Below are 18005 nucleotides of genomic sequence, written 5' to 3' on the forward strand. Positions count from 1 at the left end.
CACAGACTTCAGACCTGGTCATTTTCTACTTCATTACCAATGACGTGTAAGGCCTCTTTCAGTATCCTCTTCAGAGTGCAATGACAACCTACATCTTGTTTCTAGTCTTCCAGAGTCCAGGAGAAAAACAAAGCCTTTTTCACTAGAAGCCAAAATGAATAGCTATATTACTCTTACTATTTGCCTAGGAATAGGACATTCTTTCTGCTTCTGTCTGACCTAAAAGGGGAGAAATAAAAACTAATGAATGGTGAAGTCGAGTGGCATGGCACACTGTTCTCTAAGAGAAGTGCCCAGGGATAAATCGTCACTATCAAGAAGATGTCAGGGCAGACATTGAGGCAAGTCTTGTGTCCGGAAAGGAACTATAGTGGAAGAGTGTTTAATTCGCCTATGTATTCCCAGTACCTAGCATAGCACTTGGCACAGGCTCCATCCCCACACACACACACACACCAGTCTTTTTATGTCTCTGTCTTTGTGATGTTTCACATCCATCTATTATCCATGCCATTCATTGTCATCCTAGTTCAGGAATCATAAACCATTACCTGAACCACTGCAGAAGCCTCCCAGCTCCCTTCCTATCTCCAATGTGGACTCCGCAGTAACCAATACAACCCTTCTAAAACCCAAATACAACAATGTCTCACCTATTCAGTGGCTTGTGACAGTTATCAGAATAAAACTAAATGTGTAGTTCCTTCCATTACCTGCTCTATCACTTTGCTAGGGCTGCCACAACCAAATTTCAGGCAGAGAGGCTTAAATAATAGAAGTTTATTTCTTCACATATCTTGAGGCTAGAAGTCCAAGATCAAAGTGTTGGCATATCTAGTTTCCCCTGAGGCTCCCTTTTGGCATTTAGATGCCCAGCTTCTTGTCATGTCCTAATATATTTTCCCATCTGTGTATATGCCTTTCTTATATCTCTTTCTCTTATTGTAGAAACCTTTGTCCCTTTGGATTTGCACATCTCCCTTATGATCTCCATCAACCAAGGCCCTATGGCCAAATACAGACACATTGTGGGTTACGGTGTCAATATATTAATGTGGAGGGGTTTGCATCATTGTCTCCCACTAGTTTGCCTTATGGAACATTTTCCTGGTAACCTAGATGAGCCATGTGATATCTTGCTCTGGATCCAAATTGTCCTCAACTCTACTTCTTCCTCAATTTCCACCACATTCCTCCACTTCTACTTGTCATTTCAGCCTCTACTTAAGTACTTATCTGATAATATCCTATTCTTCACTGCCTGTCCACATGAAGTTCTCTCATACCCTCACTGTTGCCCTTTCTTATAACACAGAGAATAATTGCTAAGGGTTCTTCCCAAGTCATTTGAGGATAGATGCTGTGTCCTAGTCATTTCTAATCTCCAAAGCCCAGCACAGGCTTATGCTAGGGAAGGTACTCATCAAACATGCAATGTCTTTTCTGAGTGGAGGGGCACATAGAATAAACCAGACCAAGCTAAGTGAGCAACCTAAAAGTGCAAAGTAATATTCATGCACAAGATGGATGTGAGATTTATGCTAATGGCAGGTCTTGTCCCCAAATCTGTTAAGTAAGATCTGATTTCCCCAGCAACTTGCTGTCCAAAAGTTTCTATGATTTAGATTCCTCAGGACAGTGAGAGAGACCTGTATAGTATAGCAATATAATATATAATAACTATATGTCCTATTATATATATAATTAGAGCAATGGTCTTCAGAATTACCTAGAAGCCTTCTTTACAAAAATTTTTAAAAGATAGCTGGGTCCCTACCTCAAAGATTTCTTGCTCAATAATTCTAGGAAGGAACCTGGGGATTTTATTTTGCATTTCTAACAAGTTCACAAATGATGCTATTGTTGCCAGTCTTGAGACAACATTCAGAAAATCATTGCTCTAGAGGGTCCCTCTAAATTTTTTGAAACATTTTACACCATGTTAGAAATGGCCTAGGTAATAAATATATTTACCAGAGCATGTCACTAACTATCCCGTTTCACTGTCAGGCAACACTGATGTTGCTGAAATCTGAGGGAGGGGAAAGCAATAAGCCAGTTTCTCCTTTAAGGTAAAACTGCCTCTAGAAAGATATGGTAACTTAATGGTGTGTGTTCTGTTCTTTTTCCAGGTGCGATTAGAGTGGCCAACAGACCTTGCAGTCAATCCCATGGACAATTCATTGTATGTCTTGGATAACAATATTGTGCTGCAAATTTCTGAGAACAGGCGCGTGCGGATCATCGCAGGGCGCCCCATTCACTGTCAGGTGCCCGGCATCGATCATTTCTTGGTCAGCAAGGTAGCAATTCACTCTACTCTGGAGTCAGCTAGGGCCATCAGCGTCTCCCACAGCGGGCTGCTCTTCATCGCTGAAACAGATGAGAGGAAAGTAAACCGCATTCAGCAAGTGACCACCAATGGGGAGATCTCCATCATTGCCGGCGCCCCCACTGACTGTGACTGCAAAATTGATCCCAACTGTGACTGTTTTTCAGGTATGACCTTTTTAGCAATTCACCACTTCCCCTCTCTGTTTTCAAACGCAAAATGTGCATCAGAAAACTCAAAAGGAAAACGAAAGGCTTCCTTATAAACAATAGTGTGACCTTGTGGAGAAAGCCATGCATTAGGAGTCACATCAGCTAAAGTTGCTCTGACAACTGTTTCCCTGAGTGATCCTTGGGGAAAAAGAATCATAAAACCTCTTTCTGACTCATTTGCCTTATTTGTTAAATAGAGATAAACAGTTGCCTGTCCTATCGCCTTACCAATCTGAAGATAAGCGAGCATAATTTAAAAAAATTACTCTTAAAAAGTGAACGATCACTGTACACATGTAAGAGCATGCCATTATTTGTGCTTTAGGAAACCAAAACTGGGTTTAAAAGCCATAAGGGAAAAATAATACTTTCCTTAGGTGACTAACTGGTTTTCAGATTAAAAGCAGGTATATTTTGAGACCTAGAGAAACTCACAACACACTGTTTTGGTGACACATGGGCAAAAGTAAGTCCAATGATGGAGATTTTTCATGATACCAGTCTGACATGTATTCTATGTTTCCTTGTTTGTTTTTCACCTAAAACTCTTGCCACAACCAACAGTGTCATTTACTTTTAATTGAAATAGGGGCAAAAAGATCCTTTCTCCCCAAACATGGAATAGGTATTTCACATAGTAGTCTTCTAAATGTCAACAGATGTATTTGTTGCTGGGATGTAGAAATCACTCCATACCCCACACTACCACAAGCAATTCTAAACTACTCAACCAGGATGGGGTTGAAAGGGATGGGATAGAATAAGGAAAGGGGTGATACTGATCAAGATGCATTATACTTATACACTGAAGTGTTGAACTGAAACTCTTTTGTACAACTACTCCAAGTTAATAAAATATAACTTAAAAAATAAATTTCACCCAGTCCCAAATGGTCTTCTTAATTCTTGCGTTTTGGTTAGGCCAGTGAAATCAGAAGTGAGCAATTTGGTGAATATGACTTTTGATCAGTGTTTCAGTACTTTCCTGGACAATGCACTTTATAGAAATTTTGTCAATTTGTATCTTTCATTCAAGAAAAACCTACTATTTAATTCTAGTTTTCAAATTTGGTGTTCTGAATTATTGTCACACAGATTTGGTATACTTTGACAATGTAACAATGGGAATTAATAGAAAAAAAAAAGGCCTGAAACAGATCCTAAAAGCAGTGACAGTCTTTAGGCTCATGGAATTCCAGCCAGTTTTTTGTGCCTATTATTATTTGCTCTTCTATCTTGCAATACAATAGATTGTGAACAGCAGGATCGAGGCTTTCATAAAATTGGTGTAACTGAGATAATTACATCTTACTGTTCATCTTTAGTGGTACTGACTCAAGAATTACAATTTTTTGAATAATGGGTTTCAAAATCGTCAAGGAGACCATGCAGAGAATGTTAGTCCACTGATTTTTTTTTACTTTAAAATGATTGTTGATGCACTGTACTTTCTGTCTATGCCATGTTCAGACTAATGCTTCTATTGGCAATTATTAAAATCAAGGCCTTTCTTCCACAGGTGATGGAGGCTATGCCAAAGATGCAAAGATGAAAGCCCCTTCCTCCTTAGCAGTGTCACCTGATGGTACCCTTTATGTGGCAGATCTTGGGAATGTTCGAATTCGTACCATCAGCAGGAACCAAGCCCACTTAAATGATATGAACCTTTATGAGATTGCCTCCCCTGCCGATCAGGAACTCTACCAATTCACTGTCAATGGAACTCACTTGCATACTCTGAACTTGATAACAAGAGACTATGTGTATAACTTCACCTACAATGCTGAAGGTGATTTGGGTGCAATCACCAGCAGCAATGGCAATTCAGTACACATTCGTCGTGATGCAGGTGGGATGCCCCTTTGGCTTGTGGTACCTGGCGGGCAAGTATATTGGCTAACCATAAGCAGCAATGGCGTCCTGAAAAGAGTGTCAGCCCAAGGCTATAATCTGGCCTTGATGACTTACCCAGGAAACACGGGACTTCTAGCTACTAAAAGTAATGAAAATGGATGGACAACTGTTTATGAGTAAGTTTTCAATTCTTAACATTCCCTTTGTTACATTTTTATTTGAAATTGTATCACAGTAGGAAAATGGCTTAGTAATTGCTGGCTATTACATTCTATTTTCACCTAACAATCAAAAAAATTAAAAAAAAAATACTCAAGGAGAAAATGTTATCAACTCCTAGGGTTTGGACCCATTTCTCCTGAGCAGTTTTTGAAGGATAATAATAAAAGCATAGAATGAATAAAAAAGGAATGAAACGTGGCACTGCAGGAAATAGGAATGGAGAAGTCCAGGTACTCAAAAAATGTACACAATACCTAGGGAAGACTAGGTAAAACTGCATTTAAATAACAAAACTAGAGAATAACTCTAACGCAGTGTGATTTAACAGGTACTTATAGATCCCTGCGGGGTTTAATAAATGAATAAATGAATGCATGTTCCAAACCAACTCAGTCTAACTTACTACAGAAGATAAGAGAGAGGTTAGAATATACGAAATGAGGCCTGAAAAGCACTGTAGAGTTTCTGCAGAGTCAATGCTGAAGAGTAACTTCGTTCCATTGAATGTTTCTGAGAAATGTGAAGCCAAATGTTTCTGTACAGGCTTGGGCTTTCTTAGTGGCCCTGTACAAGTCAAAGAATCAGCACATCTTGGCACTCACAGACTAACTCTGTGATAACTTTAACTGAGAACTAACACAAACTGTGTTTGACAGCAAGCTACTAGGCAGTGTCATGACACAGAAATAGAGACCATTGTCCTTGCCTTTTAAAGCATGGACAACATTGGTTGTAAGTCAATCCATTTAGCAAGCTAGACTGCAAACACTCAGGAAGTATTTTCTCCACAAAGGAAAATGCTACATTTTCACTAATGTATTAAGGGAGGATGATCCAAGGGATTAATATGGCATAAAATGGAGGTACTAAAAAGAACCAAGCAAATGTGGCTAGTCTTATAAGTATGGAATATGAAGAGAATATGTCCTACCCAACAAAAGCCTCCAAAGAAAAAGAACAAAACAATCATCTTTAAAGTTTTGGATCATTTCCCAAAGAAATGCCATTTACACAAAAGAGCTTGATAGCTATTCTGGTTTCCTTTAGAAAAAAATAGTATTCAAGTTTTTTTTTCTATTGCAAGTCTTCCTCTATTTTTAAATTTTTTCTCTTACATCTTAATAAGAGTAGTGAGGCATTGCTGTTTGGCTATTGTGATCTTCTGCTATGACTATCCTAGACATGTACTAATTATTCCCTATGAGGGAGACCATAGAGTCCATGTTTCTTTGGGTCTGGCTCACTTCACTTACTATGATCTTTTTCCAAGTCCTTCCATTTCCTTACGAATGGGGCAATGTCATTCTTTCTGATAGAGGCATAGAATTCCATTGTGTCTATGTACCACATTTTTCATGCCCATATGAACACATCAGATGATGCTAAGTGAAATGAACTCCAAGTTATGGAAACAAGTGGTATATCATTGTTGTAATTATTTTCAACATGCCATGTGAAACCGTACCCCTTTTTTTCTCTCATATTCCCTTCCTGTGGTTTTACCCCTGCTATCACTGTATCTGATCTTAGTGCCCTAGATACTCTATATACATGTATTGGAATTAGAGAAGGGAAAAGGAATGCCAAAATCAAGAGACAAAGGATAAAAAGACAAACCTTTGCAAAAGCAATACTTACACAACTATTTGGTGTAAACCAACTGTACAACTCATGGGAAGGGGGAGAGGAAAATGGGGAGGGGAAGGCAGGGGGAAAATGAGGGAGGAAGAAATGTACTTGCCTTACATATGAAACTGTAACCCATCTATACTTCACTTTGACAATAAAGAAGAAAAAGAAACAAACAAATATAAGGGGAAAAAAGAGTAGTGAAGGCTACTGCTCACTAAAGATTTACTAACTGGTAAGTACTGAGCTAGGTTATTAGCAGAAAGTACTCTATTATCTTTTAGTTGTACAAAATGGTTTCAATTCAACCTATCAGTTTATGCATACAATGCATCTTGATCAATGTCACCCCTTCAAGGCATGATGTCATTTGACTTGTAGTTTTGTTGTTGTTGTTTGTCAGTTGTGGGGTTTAAACTAGGGCATAGTCACTGTCCCTGAGCTTTTTCTGCTCAAGGCTAGCAGTCTACCACTTTGAGCCACAGCTCCACTTCCAGTTTTCTGGTAGTTAGAGATAAAAATCTCATGGACTTTCCTGCCCTGGCTGGCTTTGAACTGCAATCCTCAAATCTCAGCCTTCTGAATAGCTAGGATTACAGGTGTGAGCCACCTGTACCTGGACAACTAATAGTTTTAAAAAATAATTTTAATTGAAAACAAGCTGTATAGTAACTATGAGGAATGCAGTGGAGGCATGTGGAGATATTATTGCAATAATCCAGGGAAATATAGTGATTTGTGCCAGAAAGTAGGCGTAATAAGAAGTATAGAAATTCTGCATATGTTTAGACACTATCAGAATTTACTGATAGATTAGATGTGGGATTTACAAAAAAAAAAAAAAAGAGGAGTCAAAGACAATACCAAAGTTTGGGCTTCAACAACTCCATATTGAGGTCTCTACTTTCTAGAAAGGACTATTTTACAGGAGTGTGCTGTAGTGGAGGGTTGTGACATGACTGTTAATGACTACAGATTTTTATTTTTAGGGTGATGGAAATGTCCTAGAAGTGATGATAATGGTTGCATAATGTTATGAATATTCTCCAAATCACTAGATTGTACCCTTTAAAATGATAAATTTGTAGTATGTTAATTATATCTCAATAAGAAGAAGAAGAAGAAACTGGCTAGGAGCTAGAGATTGGAGACAAATCAGTTAAGGATTATTTTAAATAGCTTTGCTATAAAGAGAAGCAGAGAGATTGAAGCTGCAGGGGAAATGGAGTAAACATAAGGAATTTTTTAATGTATTATATTTGCTTGCTAATGAAAATGATTCAATAGGAAGATAAAAACTGATAATAGAGATAGCGAAGAGGATACTGTTGAGAGATCAGTTTGTGTGCCTGCTTTCTGCCGGCAACATAAGGATGCAAACACTGTGCTAAGCAGGATTCTCATAGTTGAGTAGCATCCAGGCTTATTATCAGGACATGGCCAGCATTGACTAACATGGTATCATCTGATACCACTGCTATCTGTAGCAATCGTAAACCACAAAGAGATGAGAACAAACCAAGTACCTGCATGGAAGGAATCATAGTTTTATGACCACAAATCAGTAATAGAAGTCATTTCAAAAGTAAACAAATTAAAATTTGAAAAAAAGTAAACAAATTAAGGTCCAGAATGAGAATGTAATTTTTCCATTCATATTCCTAGTTGGTGGAATCTGGAGTCCAGCTTTCTGAGTTCCTGTGCAAGGGCTGTTTACACAACTACCTCACTTCTCTACAGAAGGAGCAGGAACATTGGGCTTATAAGAGCAATTCTAAAATGTCTGGAAGGCTAGAAAAGTGTAGCAAGAAATATGAAATATGTAAGGAGAAGAATAGAGAACTACCATGAGATCAAAAGGGAGATGGAGCAACTATTTGCTATTTCTCCTATCTCCTTTGCTTCAGCAAGAAATATACTTAAAAGCAAACCCTCATGATCAAATAGCTTCCATGGAGAGGAGAAAGTCCCTCTTCATTCTGAAGCAACCTATTCAGGTGCTGAATAGAAGTCCCTGTCACAACTCTAACTTCCTGACGTTTACAGTGTGCCAGATTCTCCCTCCCATAGTCTTCATCTTTCACTTAGACTCATCAATACTTTAGCTAGTTTTGAACACCCTGAAAGTTGTTCCTTGTCCTTCTGAAGTTGAGGAATATGACCATGAGCCTACTTTGTTGTCAGAGTAGGGCAAAGTTTGCTAGAAGTTTGCTGGACTTTGCTGGATCACGAGTAGGCCCTCCTAAAAATATCCTATGCATATATCAATAAAGATATAGATAATAGGTATCTGTGGTGAGTGGGAGGCTTGTTTCTGTAGCTAGAGAGGATAAATTGTTTGCCAAGGTGGCCATAGAACTTTCATTCTGAGATGACAGTGAAAGAAAGAGAGAGAAGCCTTAGCAGTTTGGCCAAACAGAGAACTGCTGTGGAGAGGGGTGAAGACATGAGTCCATTGCACTGTGGGTTATCTGCAGTTATCAAGAAGAGAAATGTCCCAAATGACCCTGGTCAGTAGATCATCAAAATGGAGTTTAAAATGCCTCTTGTGCATTGATATTGTGAGGGCTTTTATTGTGTAATATAAAGTTATTTAAATGACTGAGTCACTTCATTCCATTTGACTTGATTTAACAAAGGGATGACTGACAAGGCGTGAATGCTGGAGCAATAAAGCAGGCATTCTGACCTCACAAGCTAGCAGACCCTAATTTTAAGGACTCTGACATATCTAAGATCCAAGTGAAATGTCCTACAACTCACACAGTAGGCAAGCTTTCTTCCCAACTAAACTACAAGAGTACCAATGGTCCCTTTGTTTGCTTTCCTAATGTTTGTAATCACTTTTAATCTCGGCCATTAAGAAGGTAGACACAGGAAGATCGGAATTGAAGGACATCCCAGGCAAAAGTTAATGAGGCCCTATGTCAAATACAAGCTGGGTTTGATAAGGCCTATCTGTGATCCTATGCAAAGCATAGGGAAGGACTATCATATTCAAAAAATGGTCCTGCTGGGAATGTGCCTTAGTGGTAGAGTGCTTCCCTAGCATGCACGAAGCCCGGGATTCGATTCCTCAGCACCACATATACAGAAAATGGCCAGAAGTGGCACTGGGGCCCAAGTAGCAGAGTGCTAGCCTTGAGCAAAAAAGAAGCCAGGGACAGTGCTTACAGCCTGAGTTCAAGCCTTAGGACTGGCCAAAAAAAAATGGTCATGAAAACTGAGTGCAAGATCCTATCTATAAAATGTACTAAAAGTAAGAGGACTGGGGGCATGTGTCAAGTGGTAGGGTGTTTGCCTAATAATGAGGATCCCCTGGTTTCAACTCTCACTAGGATTTTTTTTGAAAGGTTTCTGCTATACCAAATGAAAAATATCCCCAACTAAGGCCACAGCATCATCTGTATCAGTGCTGCTAGTCTAGCTGAATGGAAAGCTCCCCAGGTCCTTTGTGCAAATAGTGCTTCTACTTCAGGAAGACTGCATTTGTATGTTCTCTTCATCATTGGTGTTCTGCATTCTCTAGTCGTGGACTTTATTAGTGTATCTCTCCTTCCACAAATGCTGTTTTATACAGAATGGCTAATGGGGGAATTCCCCTTTTCCCTGATAATAACAGAAAGGAGGAGGGGAAAAGTGAATAAGCCATGTCCCTGGGTGAGATATTTGCCATGCAAACAGGATGTGATCCCCATGAAGAAATGCTTCCGTAATGATTTGTCCATTCAAATGCATGCTATGTTTCCAAAGAGGCCTCTATAATCCCAAAGTAGAAGAGGAGCTAAGGCAGGGTCCACCCTGCTATCTACAGGCAGGTGAATCATTTCGTGTAAACAAGAATATACAGGTGGGGACTGCGCATTCGTATTTCAAGAGACAGACAGTCAACACCTTTCCTGCAATGTTTGCGTTTGTGCTTTATGTCCTTGATAAGGCTCAAGAATGAGGCAAACAGAATTGTAGTGATGTCGGAGAAAACAGAAATAAAGGAAAAGCAAAGAAAGCTTTTCAATGCCTGCTTTTAGCTGCAGTGCACAGGACATCCCAGTAAGCTGCATGTAGCCTCCCAGCATCCACGGTGATGATTCTGTTTACTCTGTAACCCCATTGACTCTCACATGTACCTGCCATTGCTATGGGCAGCACCCTATTTCCACTAATTCAACAAACATATGTACTGGAAATGGACTCTTTCCAGAGTATTTTGTATTCTGAGAATAAAAAAAAATGAATAAGACACTGCCCACTGAAAAATAGTGAGTTTACTCTCTAGTAAGGAAGACATGTCCCAATGAATGGCAATGAGGACAGAAGTCCACCATCTTGTCTTACATACACGGAGGCTTCAGACTCCTAATTGCTTTTTTTGCCTCCAGATCTCTACTGATACCAAATCACTCCTCAGATCATCCTACCCTCAATATGCAAAGCTTTCTATGCTTGCTCCAGATATACTCACACTCCACTGTGTCATCACACACACACACACACACACACACACACACACACACACACACGTCTTCCTCCCTCTCCAATCTACACCAGTCCTCCCAGATTCCAACACTACCTGCTTTCACTCTTCTGCTTCCTCTTCTGCTGGGCCTTGCTGAAAATTACCTTTACCTCTTCTGAGCCTCTACAGCTCTTTCTTTACAGAAATTCATGGTAATATTCTGGCATTGGATTTTATATTGTGTATGTCTTCTGTTCTCCACTAGATTTTGAATTACATTCTACATTGTATCCCCATCACTTAATATGTACACAAGTCCTTTGAAGTTTCTAAATGAAGAACAAGTTGAGATGGAAGGGCATTGTGGGCTTGGAACTGAATCATAGCAAGCCTGGAATTCTTGATTAGAAAAGACAAATTCAGTATTTCCTTATTAGGTTCATCAGTTTGCTGACATGCAAGTGTAAAGAAGGTCTGGCTCCTTCTTATTACCTTCAAAAATGATGTTATTTCCTGCTGTATTGAATATTTTCTTAAAAGCAAAGGTGGGAGAATTTATAGTTTCTACTCTGCATACTATAGTTCTGGTATAAATGGTCCTCTGGGGAATGATCAGGCTATTATTCATGAAAAAAATATCCAGCCAAATATATTTTAATAGTATATAAATATAATTTCCCCCAATGAAAGTATAAGTTCCTGATAAGAATAGATTCTGAATTTCCTTTACAAATGGTTTCTTTGCTCCAGTAGAACATACTAACACACACACACAGACTCACAAGCAGACCTGTGTTCAAGCTCATGACATCCCACAATGCTCAATCAAAAGATAAGAGCACACTTATTGTGGGTGCTCTGTGGAACTCTTATCATGGATCTCTGTAAAAATCTGTGGAGGAAGGGACAACTTGCTGTCACGTTTCTTCTTACCAAAGTTACTTGTGATAACTAGGATGAAAACAGTCATTCCCTCATGGCACAGTTCACCGGTCAGACTGTATGTCTGCTTAGGTGAGTGCTATTAGTTGCCTGGGGTGCCAGGGTCGGGGGGCGGCGCGGAGGGAGAAGGGGGCTACTTCCATGTTGTAGCCTGAGGGGATCCGTGGAATCATATTGGCTTCTGTGCTCTGCACCAAAGGAAGCAAGCACCAAAGGGAAACACATAACATGAGAATTTTTTGATTAAACTCGTTTCTTTGACATTCAGTCTGGAAAGATGTATTCCCCTATGACTGAGGGTGGGAAGGGGGGAGTCAAGCAAGCCATAGGAAATCAAAGGCAACTCCCCTTCTTTCTTATCCACTTTGAGCCATCTTTCCAAGTTGCGGAACTCATCCACTGATGTGTACATTTGCCTGTCATCCTTTCTTTGGAAATGACCCCACCAAAGACAGGTGGGCCTGGTATGTTTTGATACCAAGCTGTATAAATGATTGAGCACATGAGAGATACCACACTGCAGACACTAGCTGACGTGACTGCTGGGACTAGGACTGGCAGAATTGGAATATACGAGTACATTGTGAAATGGTATGTTTGTTTATGATAGGGTTGCATTCAAATGGACAGCTTGAACTAAGGATGCCTATCTCATTGTGGAAAAGAAAATGAGGCAATTGGACAGGCCTGTCCCCTTTGCCAGGAAAGGACCGGGCAGCAGCTCTCCCAGCTACATCTCACTGGATAGTTATAGTTTTATCTAGCACACTAGCTTTCCTTTTGGAGTGCACCGTTGTCAACTTGGAGAGCAGGGATAGCAACAGAATATGTAGAAATGTACCTGTGCTCTTGAGAATAAGCCTTAAAACATATCACAGAAAAAGAAGATCTATAACATAGCATAAAAGGAGCTGGGTAACTAGGTTAGAAAAACAGATTTACCCAGATGGCTTTGCTAAGGTTTATTGGGTCTTTTGACCCTTGCACCTCTGAGCACAGATGGCTCAATTGGTATCTAATCTTGTCACATTGCTCTGATCACTGGATGCAACCATTGAAGTCCCCTTTATATAGAAGGTTGCTTTTAAACAAAGGGAGATCTGAAGGTGTAGCCCAGGAATACAGCATCTTTTCTAGGTTTAATCCCCAGCACCACATATAAAATAAAAGAAGCAACTGTACCATGGGGAAAGAGAGCACTTCCCTGAATCGGGAAAGCCAATTGGAAACCGACATTCCTAGTGTCTAAGGGTAGATTTCTTGGAGGAAATAACAGAGTGGTATTGACCAAGAGGGAAGGAAAGCCCTTGGAAATCTAGAGAGGGAAAGCAATGAGGCAAAGTCACTGGTGCTAAGTGTAGAACAGCCTCAGAATCCAGGAAGCTGGAATCACAAACTCCCCTTATGAGGAAGACTCACACCAGCTTCCTTCTATATGCTGCCTAAGTCCTCTCTAGGGAGAAAATTACATTGATACCTTGGGAGAAGAAAGGCAGACATTTTCTTTCCCTGGAAAGAACACTAGGCAGGTCAGGTTAGGGCTGGACTGGACTGGACCCTTAAGCCCTTATTTCTTGCCAGAGGCCTGCTTCTTACAGCTGCAGAGCCCCAGAGCAGGCCATAGGCAAACAAGGTGGGCAGAGGAAAGATGCAGTCATTAACCCCAGGCACAATAGCACCCTTTGGCCTTTCTTTGATTATGAGTCCTTAGCTGCATGGTAGTGACACAATAACCATTTTGACTGATATCCATTTAAACCAAGGGGACACCCAATAAAACAACTACCTCCACGTATCTGTGATGTCAAATGAGCAGTTTGTTTATTTATATTTGCAGGCATGAGCATTTTAACTGGTAGCTTTTTGACTGCACACAGACACAAGCATATACACACAGAACTAAAGGAGGGAGCATTGTGTATAGTCTCAAGTTCAGATAAAGCCTATAAAACCTGGCCTATCCCCCCATTCCTCTTTCCCCAGCCTACCAAAGGGTAGTATAGGTTTTACAATTTCAGCAAGTGCTCATACTAAGTTTCTTTAAATCCCAGTGGACTAAAAATGTATCACTAGGACATTTTGCATCCATTGTTGGGAGAGGGCGTAGTAGAGCTGTATCCTGTTCATTTGGGGTAAAAAGAATATAATTGTTTAACATTTTAAAGCAAATAAAAGTGCTTAAATATTTTGCAATTTGCAACTTGAAAAGAAAACAGTAATGGGTTTCCAAGTGTATGTCTTTACTTTTAATGAAGTGTTTATTTTTCATGGTTCTATTGGCAATAAAAGAACAACTCCACATCAAAAGCCTTCAGGGAAGCAGTTTCCATTTGGAAGACAGTGAGATTGCCAATAATTCTGGGTTTTTTTCATTTTTTAAAGTAAACTCGCTAGACTACATTTCTATATATAGGTTATTGCCTATTATCTCACGTAATTATTATTTTTTCCTCTTACACATATAGCAAAATTACAAAACATTATTACTCTATGTACACAAAAGATCAAAAGAATTTAAGTGACACCAAGATCAAGGGGCTCCAACATGTTTTAATGAACATGTTTCCATTATCCTCAGTACTTGTTCATTTTGTTGGAAAAGTGATTCATTCATTTCAAATTTGGCAACTTAAACAGCAGCAAATTATAATTTTCCCATCACAATGCAAAGTCAGTTTATTGGCCTGCTCCAGCTTTGCTCTTTGGCATCTCCTTTTCTTTGACGACAGCACCCTCTGCTGGTAAACATAATCCATCACATTTAAATGGGATCCACCCGAATTGCAGAGGCCTCCCTGCAACATCATTGCACACAGCAGGACGTGATTCATAAATCAGATTTCCACCCCGGTGATTCATTACTAGATTTTTTTCTATAAAAAAGCACAGCTCAAGGAAATCATCAAGAATTCAGAAGCTGCAAAAAAATACCTTCATTTGATTAATCATCTCTCTGACCTTTTACTTCTTATGGAACAAGGTTAATAGAACTTGTTATCACTCAAAGTTAAACTCTATTAGCTGCCAAGTGAGTTTTATGTTGCAAAGACCTGTTATCACTGGCAAGAAGCTTCAAAGTTTGGATTGGTTATATTCTTCAGATATGACCCTGAGGGCCACCTGACCAATGCAACATTTCCTACTGGAGAGGTCAGCAGCTTCCATAGTGACTTGGAGAAGCTGACAAAAGTGGAGCTAGATACTTCTAATCGTGAAAATGTCCTCATGTCAACCAACGTGACAGCAACTAGTACCATATATATCCTAAAACAAGGTAAGAATGTTAGCCACTTCACTTGTTTAGAACAGCACCTATTTTCTCAGCCACCTTCTAACCTGTGCATGCCATTATTAAACAGAATTCCCCTTTGACTCTGTTTCAGCTGGAAAATAGGACGGAAATAGGAGCTGAAACAAAAGCACATTCCCATCTTTGATCAGTTCACAGCCCCACTTTAGGTCACATCTCTGTAGGAGCGATGAGGTTAAATTCCTACCAAGTCTTCTCTTATCACGTCATTTCCCAATATCCAGCCATTTGTAAAGCCCTTTAAGGCCTAACTGGGCCCTATGAAAATACTAGCATCCTTTTGAACTTAACATTCAAGATCAGTGCTGACATGGACCAATAAACAAGTCATACCAGAATACAAACCAAGGAAGTATCTAAGAGAAATAAGAGGATTAAAAGCTCATTCTATACTAAGCAAACAAAAAGGTTTTAAATGGGAAAAAGAAGATATAATTTGGATGCAATTTCTGGGGAACTGGAGGGAATCAGACAATTTACCTCTCTCCTCTCCTCTCCTCTCCTCTCTCTCTCTGTGTCTCTCTGTGTCTCTCTGTCTCTGTATCTCTCTGTCTCTCTGTCTCTCTCTGTCTCTGTTTCTGTCTCTCTGTCTCTGTCTGTCTCTCTGTCTCTGTCTCTGTCTCTGTCTCTGTCTCTGTCTCTCTCTCTCTCTCTCTCTCTCTCTCTCTCTCTCTCTCTCTCTCTCTCTCTCTCTCGGCTGTGGGGGCAGTGTTAGGATTTTGTGAGCTGTAGTACACTGTGACAGGGCCCCCAGGTAGGAAGGATGCTGGATTGAACTTCATATTCTACTCATCCCCAGCTTATTAAACTAAGGTGGTCAACCCAGCAACACACAAAATGAGTTTGTGAGGGAATGCTTTAAAAAGATAAACAAAAAGCAGCCTGAAGTGTTAGGCAGTAATCTTTTATCCAGAAAACAAGATGCCCCAGCTGTGAAAATAACAAGATCCAAGTGGAGGTAGAGGATCTCTGCTGTCAGTGTAGTAGTCCAGCCCAGAAGGCAGTTATGCCCACAGTGCCTCACCTGCTTATGCCTTCCCCAAATTCATTTCCTAAACTAAACTTGTCTCTTCCTTGCTTCCCCTTTCTTCTCCCTCTTTGTCTTTTGTTCTTTTGTATACAGAAAATACTCAAAGTACCTATCGGGTGAGTCCAGATGGTTCACTGCGAGTCACCTTTGCCAGCGGGATGGAGATCAGCCTCGGCTCAGAGCCCCACATCCTGGCTGGGGCAGTGAACCCCACCCTGGGCAAATGCAACATCTCGTTGCCTGGAGAGCACAATGCAAACCTCATTGAGTGGCGGCAAAGAAAGGAACAAAGCAAAGGCAACATTTCAGCTTTTGAAAGAAGACTGAGGGTAAGGCATGAACTTATCATGATACGAAACTTTATGGGCTTCTTTGGAAACTGCAGAGCCTCACTGATCTGCAAGTCCCATTTCTCCAAAGCTTTTCTAGGTGACTGACTAGCTTATATGATTATACTAATTCAAGAGAGGATGCTAATGGCTGATAATGGTTCAGTATCCCTAAATGAGCATTCTAATAGGAGCTTTCTTTGTCATTAGCCAGCTAAAATGCTCTAACAGTAGCAATTTCAAGCACCAAAGAAGTCTGGATGGAGAAGTATGTTTAGTCAGGAAGCCAGCTAGTACCAATGCCAGCATGCCCTGTTCTTCCAGGTTAACCTAGGTTTCTATTTGGGATTGGTTCTTGAAGACATTAGGCAAGCGCATAGAGGACAAGAATCAGAAGGCAACATTTGGACAAAAGCAAGGTAGGACATGAGGAGTCACTGAATATATTTTTATTTTGGCAAGGAATACATCTGATGAGCCAGAGAGGTGAAGAACTAGACCTAAGATTGAGCTGGAGTATAGAGACATCAGTACCTGCAGGAAAAGAAAAATTCAGCAGTGTTCAAGTTTTTACCAAGTACAGTTCACTACTGTTAATCAAAGGTCTCTATCCAAACCACTTTCTGGAAGAGTAACCAATGTTAAGATGATGTGACCAACTTTCCAAATATAGTAGTATTCAGTAGCAGCCCTAGAGCATCTGCCAGCTCGAGGAAACCCCTGTTCTTGAGGCCAAATGTGCTCTGAGCATCTGTAGCATGCCTAGGATACTGAGAACGCTTGCATTTTCTTCATGCATAATAAAAAAGTTGGTAACTTTACAGGTGTACAAATGAGATGTCTGGGTTGGGCATGGTGGTACACATTTGTAATCACAGCTATACAGGAGACATAGATTAGGGAAATGCCTCTTGAGATCAGATCAGGCCAAAAAAAATGTTCATGAAAGAACAAAAAACAAGCTGAGTTTGGAGATATGTATTTGTAATACCAACCAAGTGGCAGGCAGTTTTAGGGAAATTACAGTCTAAGGGTGGCCCAAGCAAAAATGAAAAAACCTATATCTGAAAAACAAAAGTAAAAATGCACCAGGCACCTGTGGCTCAGGCCTGTAATCCTATGTACTCAGGAAACTGAAAGCTGAGGAGTTAAGTTCAAAGCCAGCCCATGCAGAAAAGTCTATGAGACTCTTATCCCCAATTAATCACCAAAACAGCCTGAAATGGAGCTGTGGCTCAAGTGGTAGAGTGCTAGCATTGAGCACAAAAGCTCAGGGACAATGCGCAAGCCCTGAGTTCAAGCTCCAGGACCAGCACAAAAAAAGCAAAAAAGTTAGTGCATTACTCAAATTGTAGAATGCCTAAATAGGAAATCTCCAGGAAGTCTCAAGTTCAAACTCTAATACCAAAAAATTAAAAGAAAGAAAAAAGAAAATCAAGCAATTAAACAGCCATGTCATTCCAGAAACAGTCAAACCATCCTGATAGTTTAGTATGAAAAAAGTATGTGCTATACACTTGGTAGAATTCTCGCCTTAAGAAATGAAAAGCTCAAGGACAGAGCCTAGGCCCTCAGTTCAATCCCCAGGACTGATACAAAAGATTGCTGTTTGTCTTTGACAGGTTTCCAGCATATAATCCAAGTTGGCTTCAAACGCACTGCCCAAGTGTGACACCTGCCTTAGTGTTT

General features: G+C 40.1%; 1 protein-coding gene across 6 annotated transcripts in view; it reads left to right on the top strand.

Moving 5' to 3' along the window:
* Window positions 1-18005, top strand: part of Tenm1 (teneurin transmembrane protein 1) — a 786931-nt gene that overhangs the window by 745054 nt on the left and 23872 nt on the right. For all 6 annotated transcript variants that reach the window (XM_048335936.1, XM_048335935.1, XM_048335937.1 and 3 more), the window contains 4 exons: window positions 2133-2499; window positions 4064-4574; window positions 14749-14921; window positions 16081-16316. In XM_048335936.1, the coding sequence (XP_048191893.1) occupies window positions 2133-2499; window positions 4064-4574; window positions 14749-14921; window positions 16081-16316 (1287 nt within the window). The remainder of the gene's footprint in view (window positions 1-2132; window positions 2500-4063; window positions 4575-14748; window positions 14922-16080; window positions 16317-18005) is intronic.

The sequence above is a fragment of the Perognathus longimembris genome, chromosome 28 (genome assembly GCF_023159225.1).
Source record: "Perognathus longimembris pacificus isolate PPM17 chromosome 28, ASM2315922v1, whole genome shotgun sequence".
Lineage (NCBI taxonomy): Eukaryota > Metazoa > Chordata > Mammalia > Rodentia > Heteromyidae > Perognathus > Perognathus longimembris.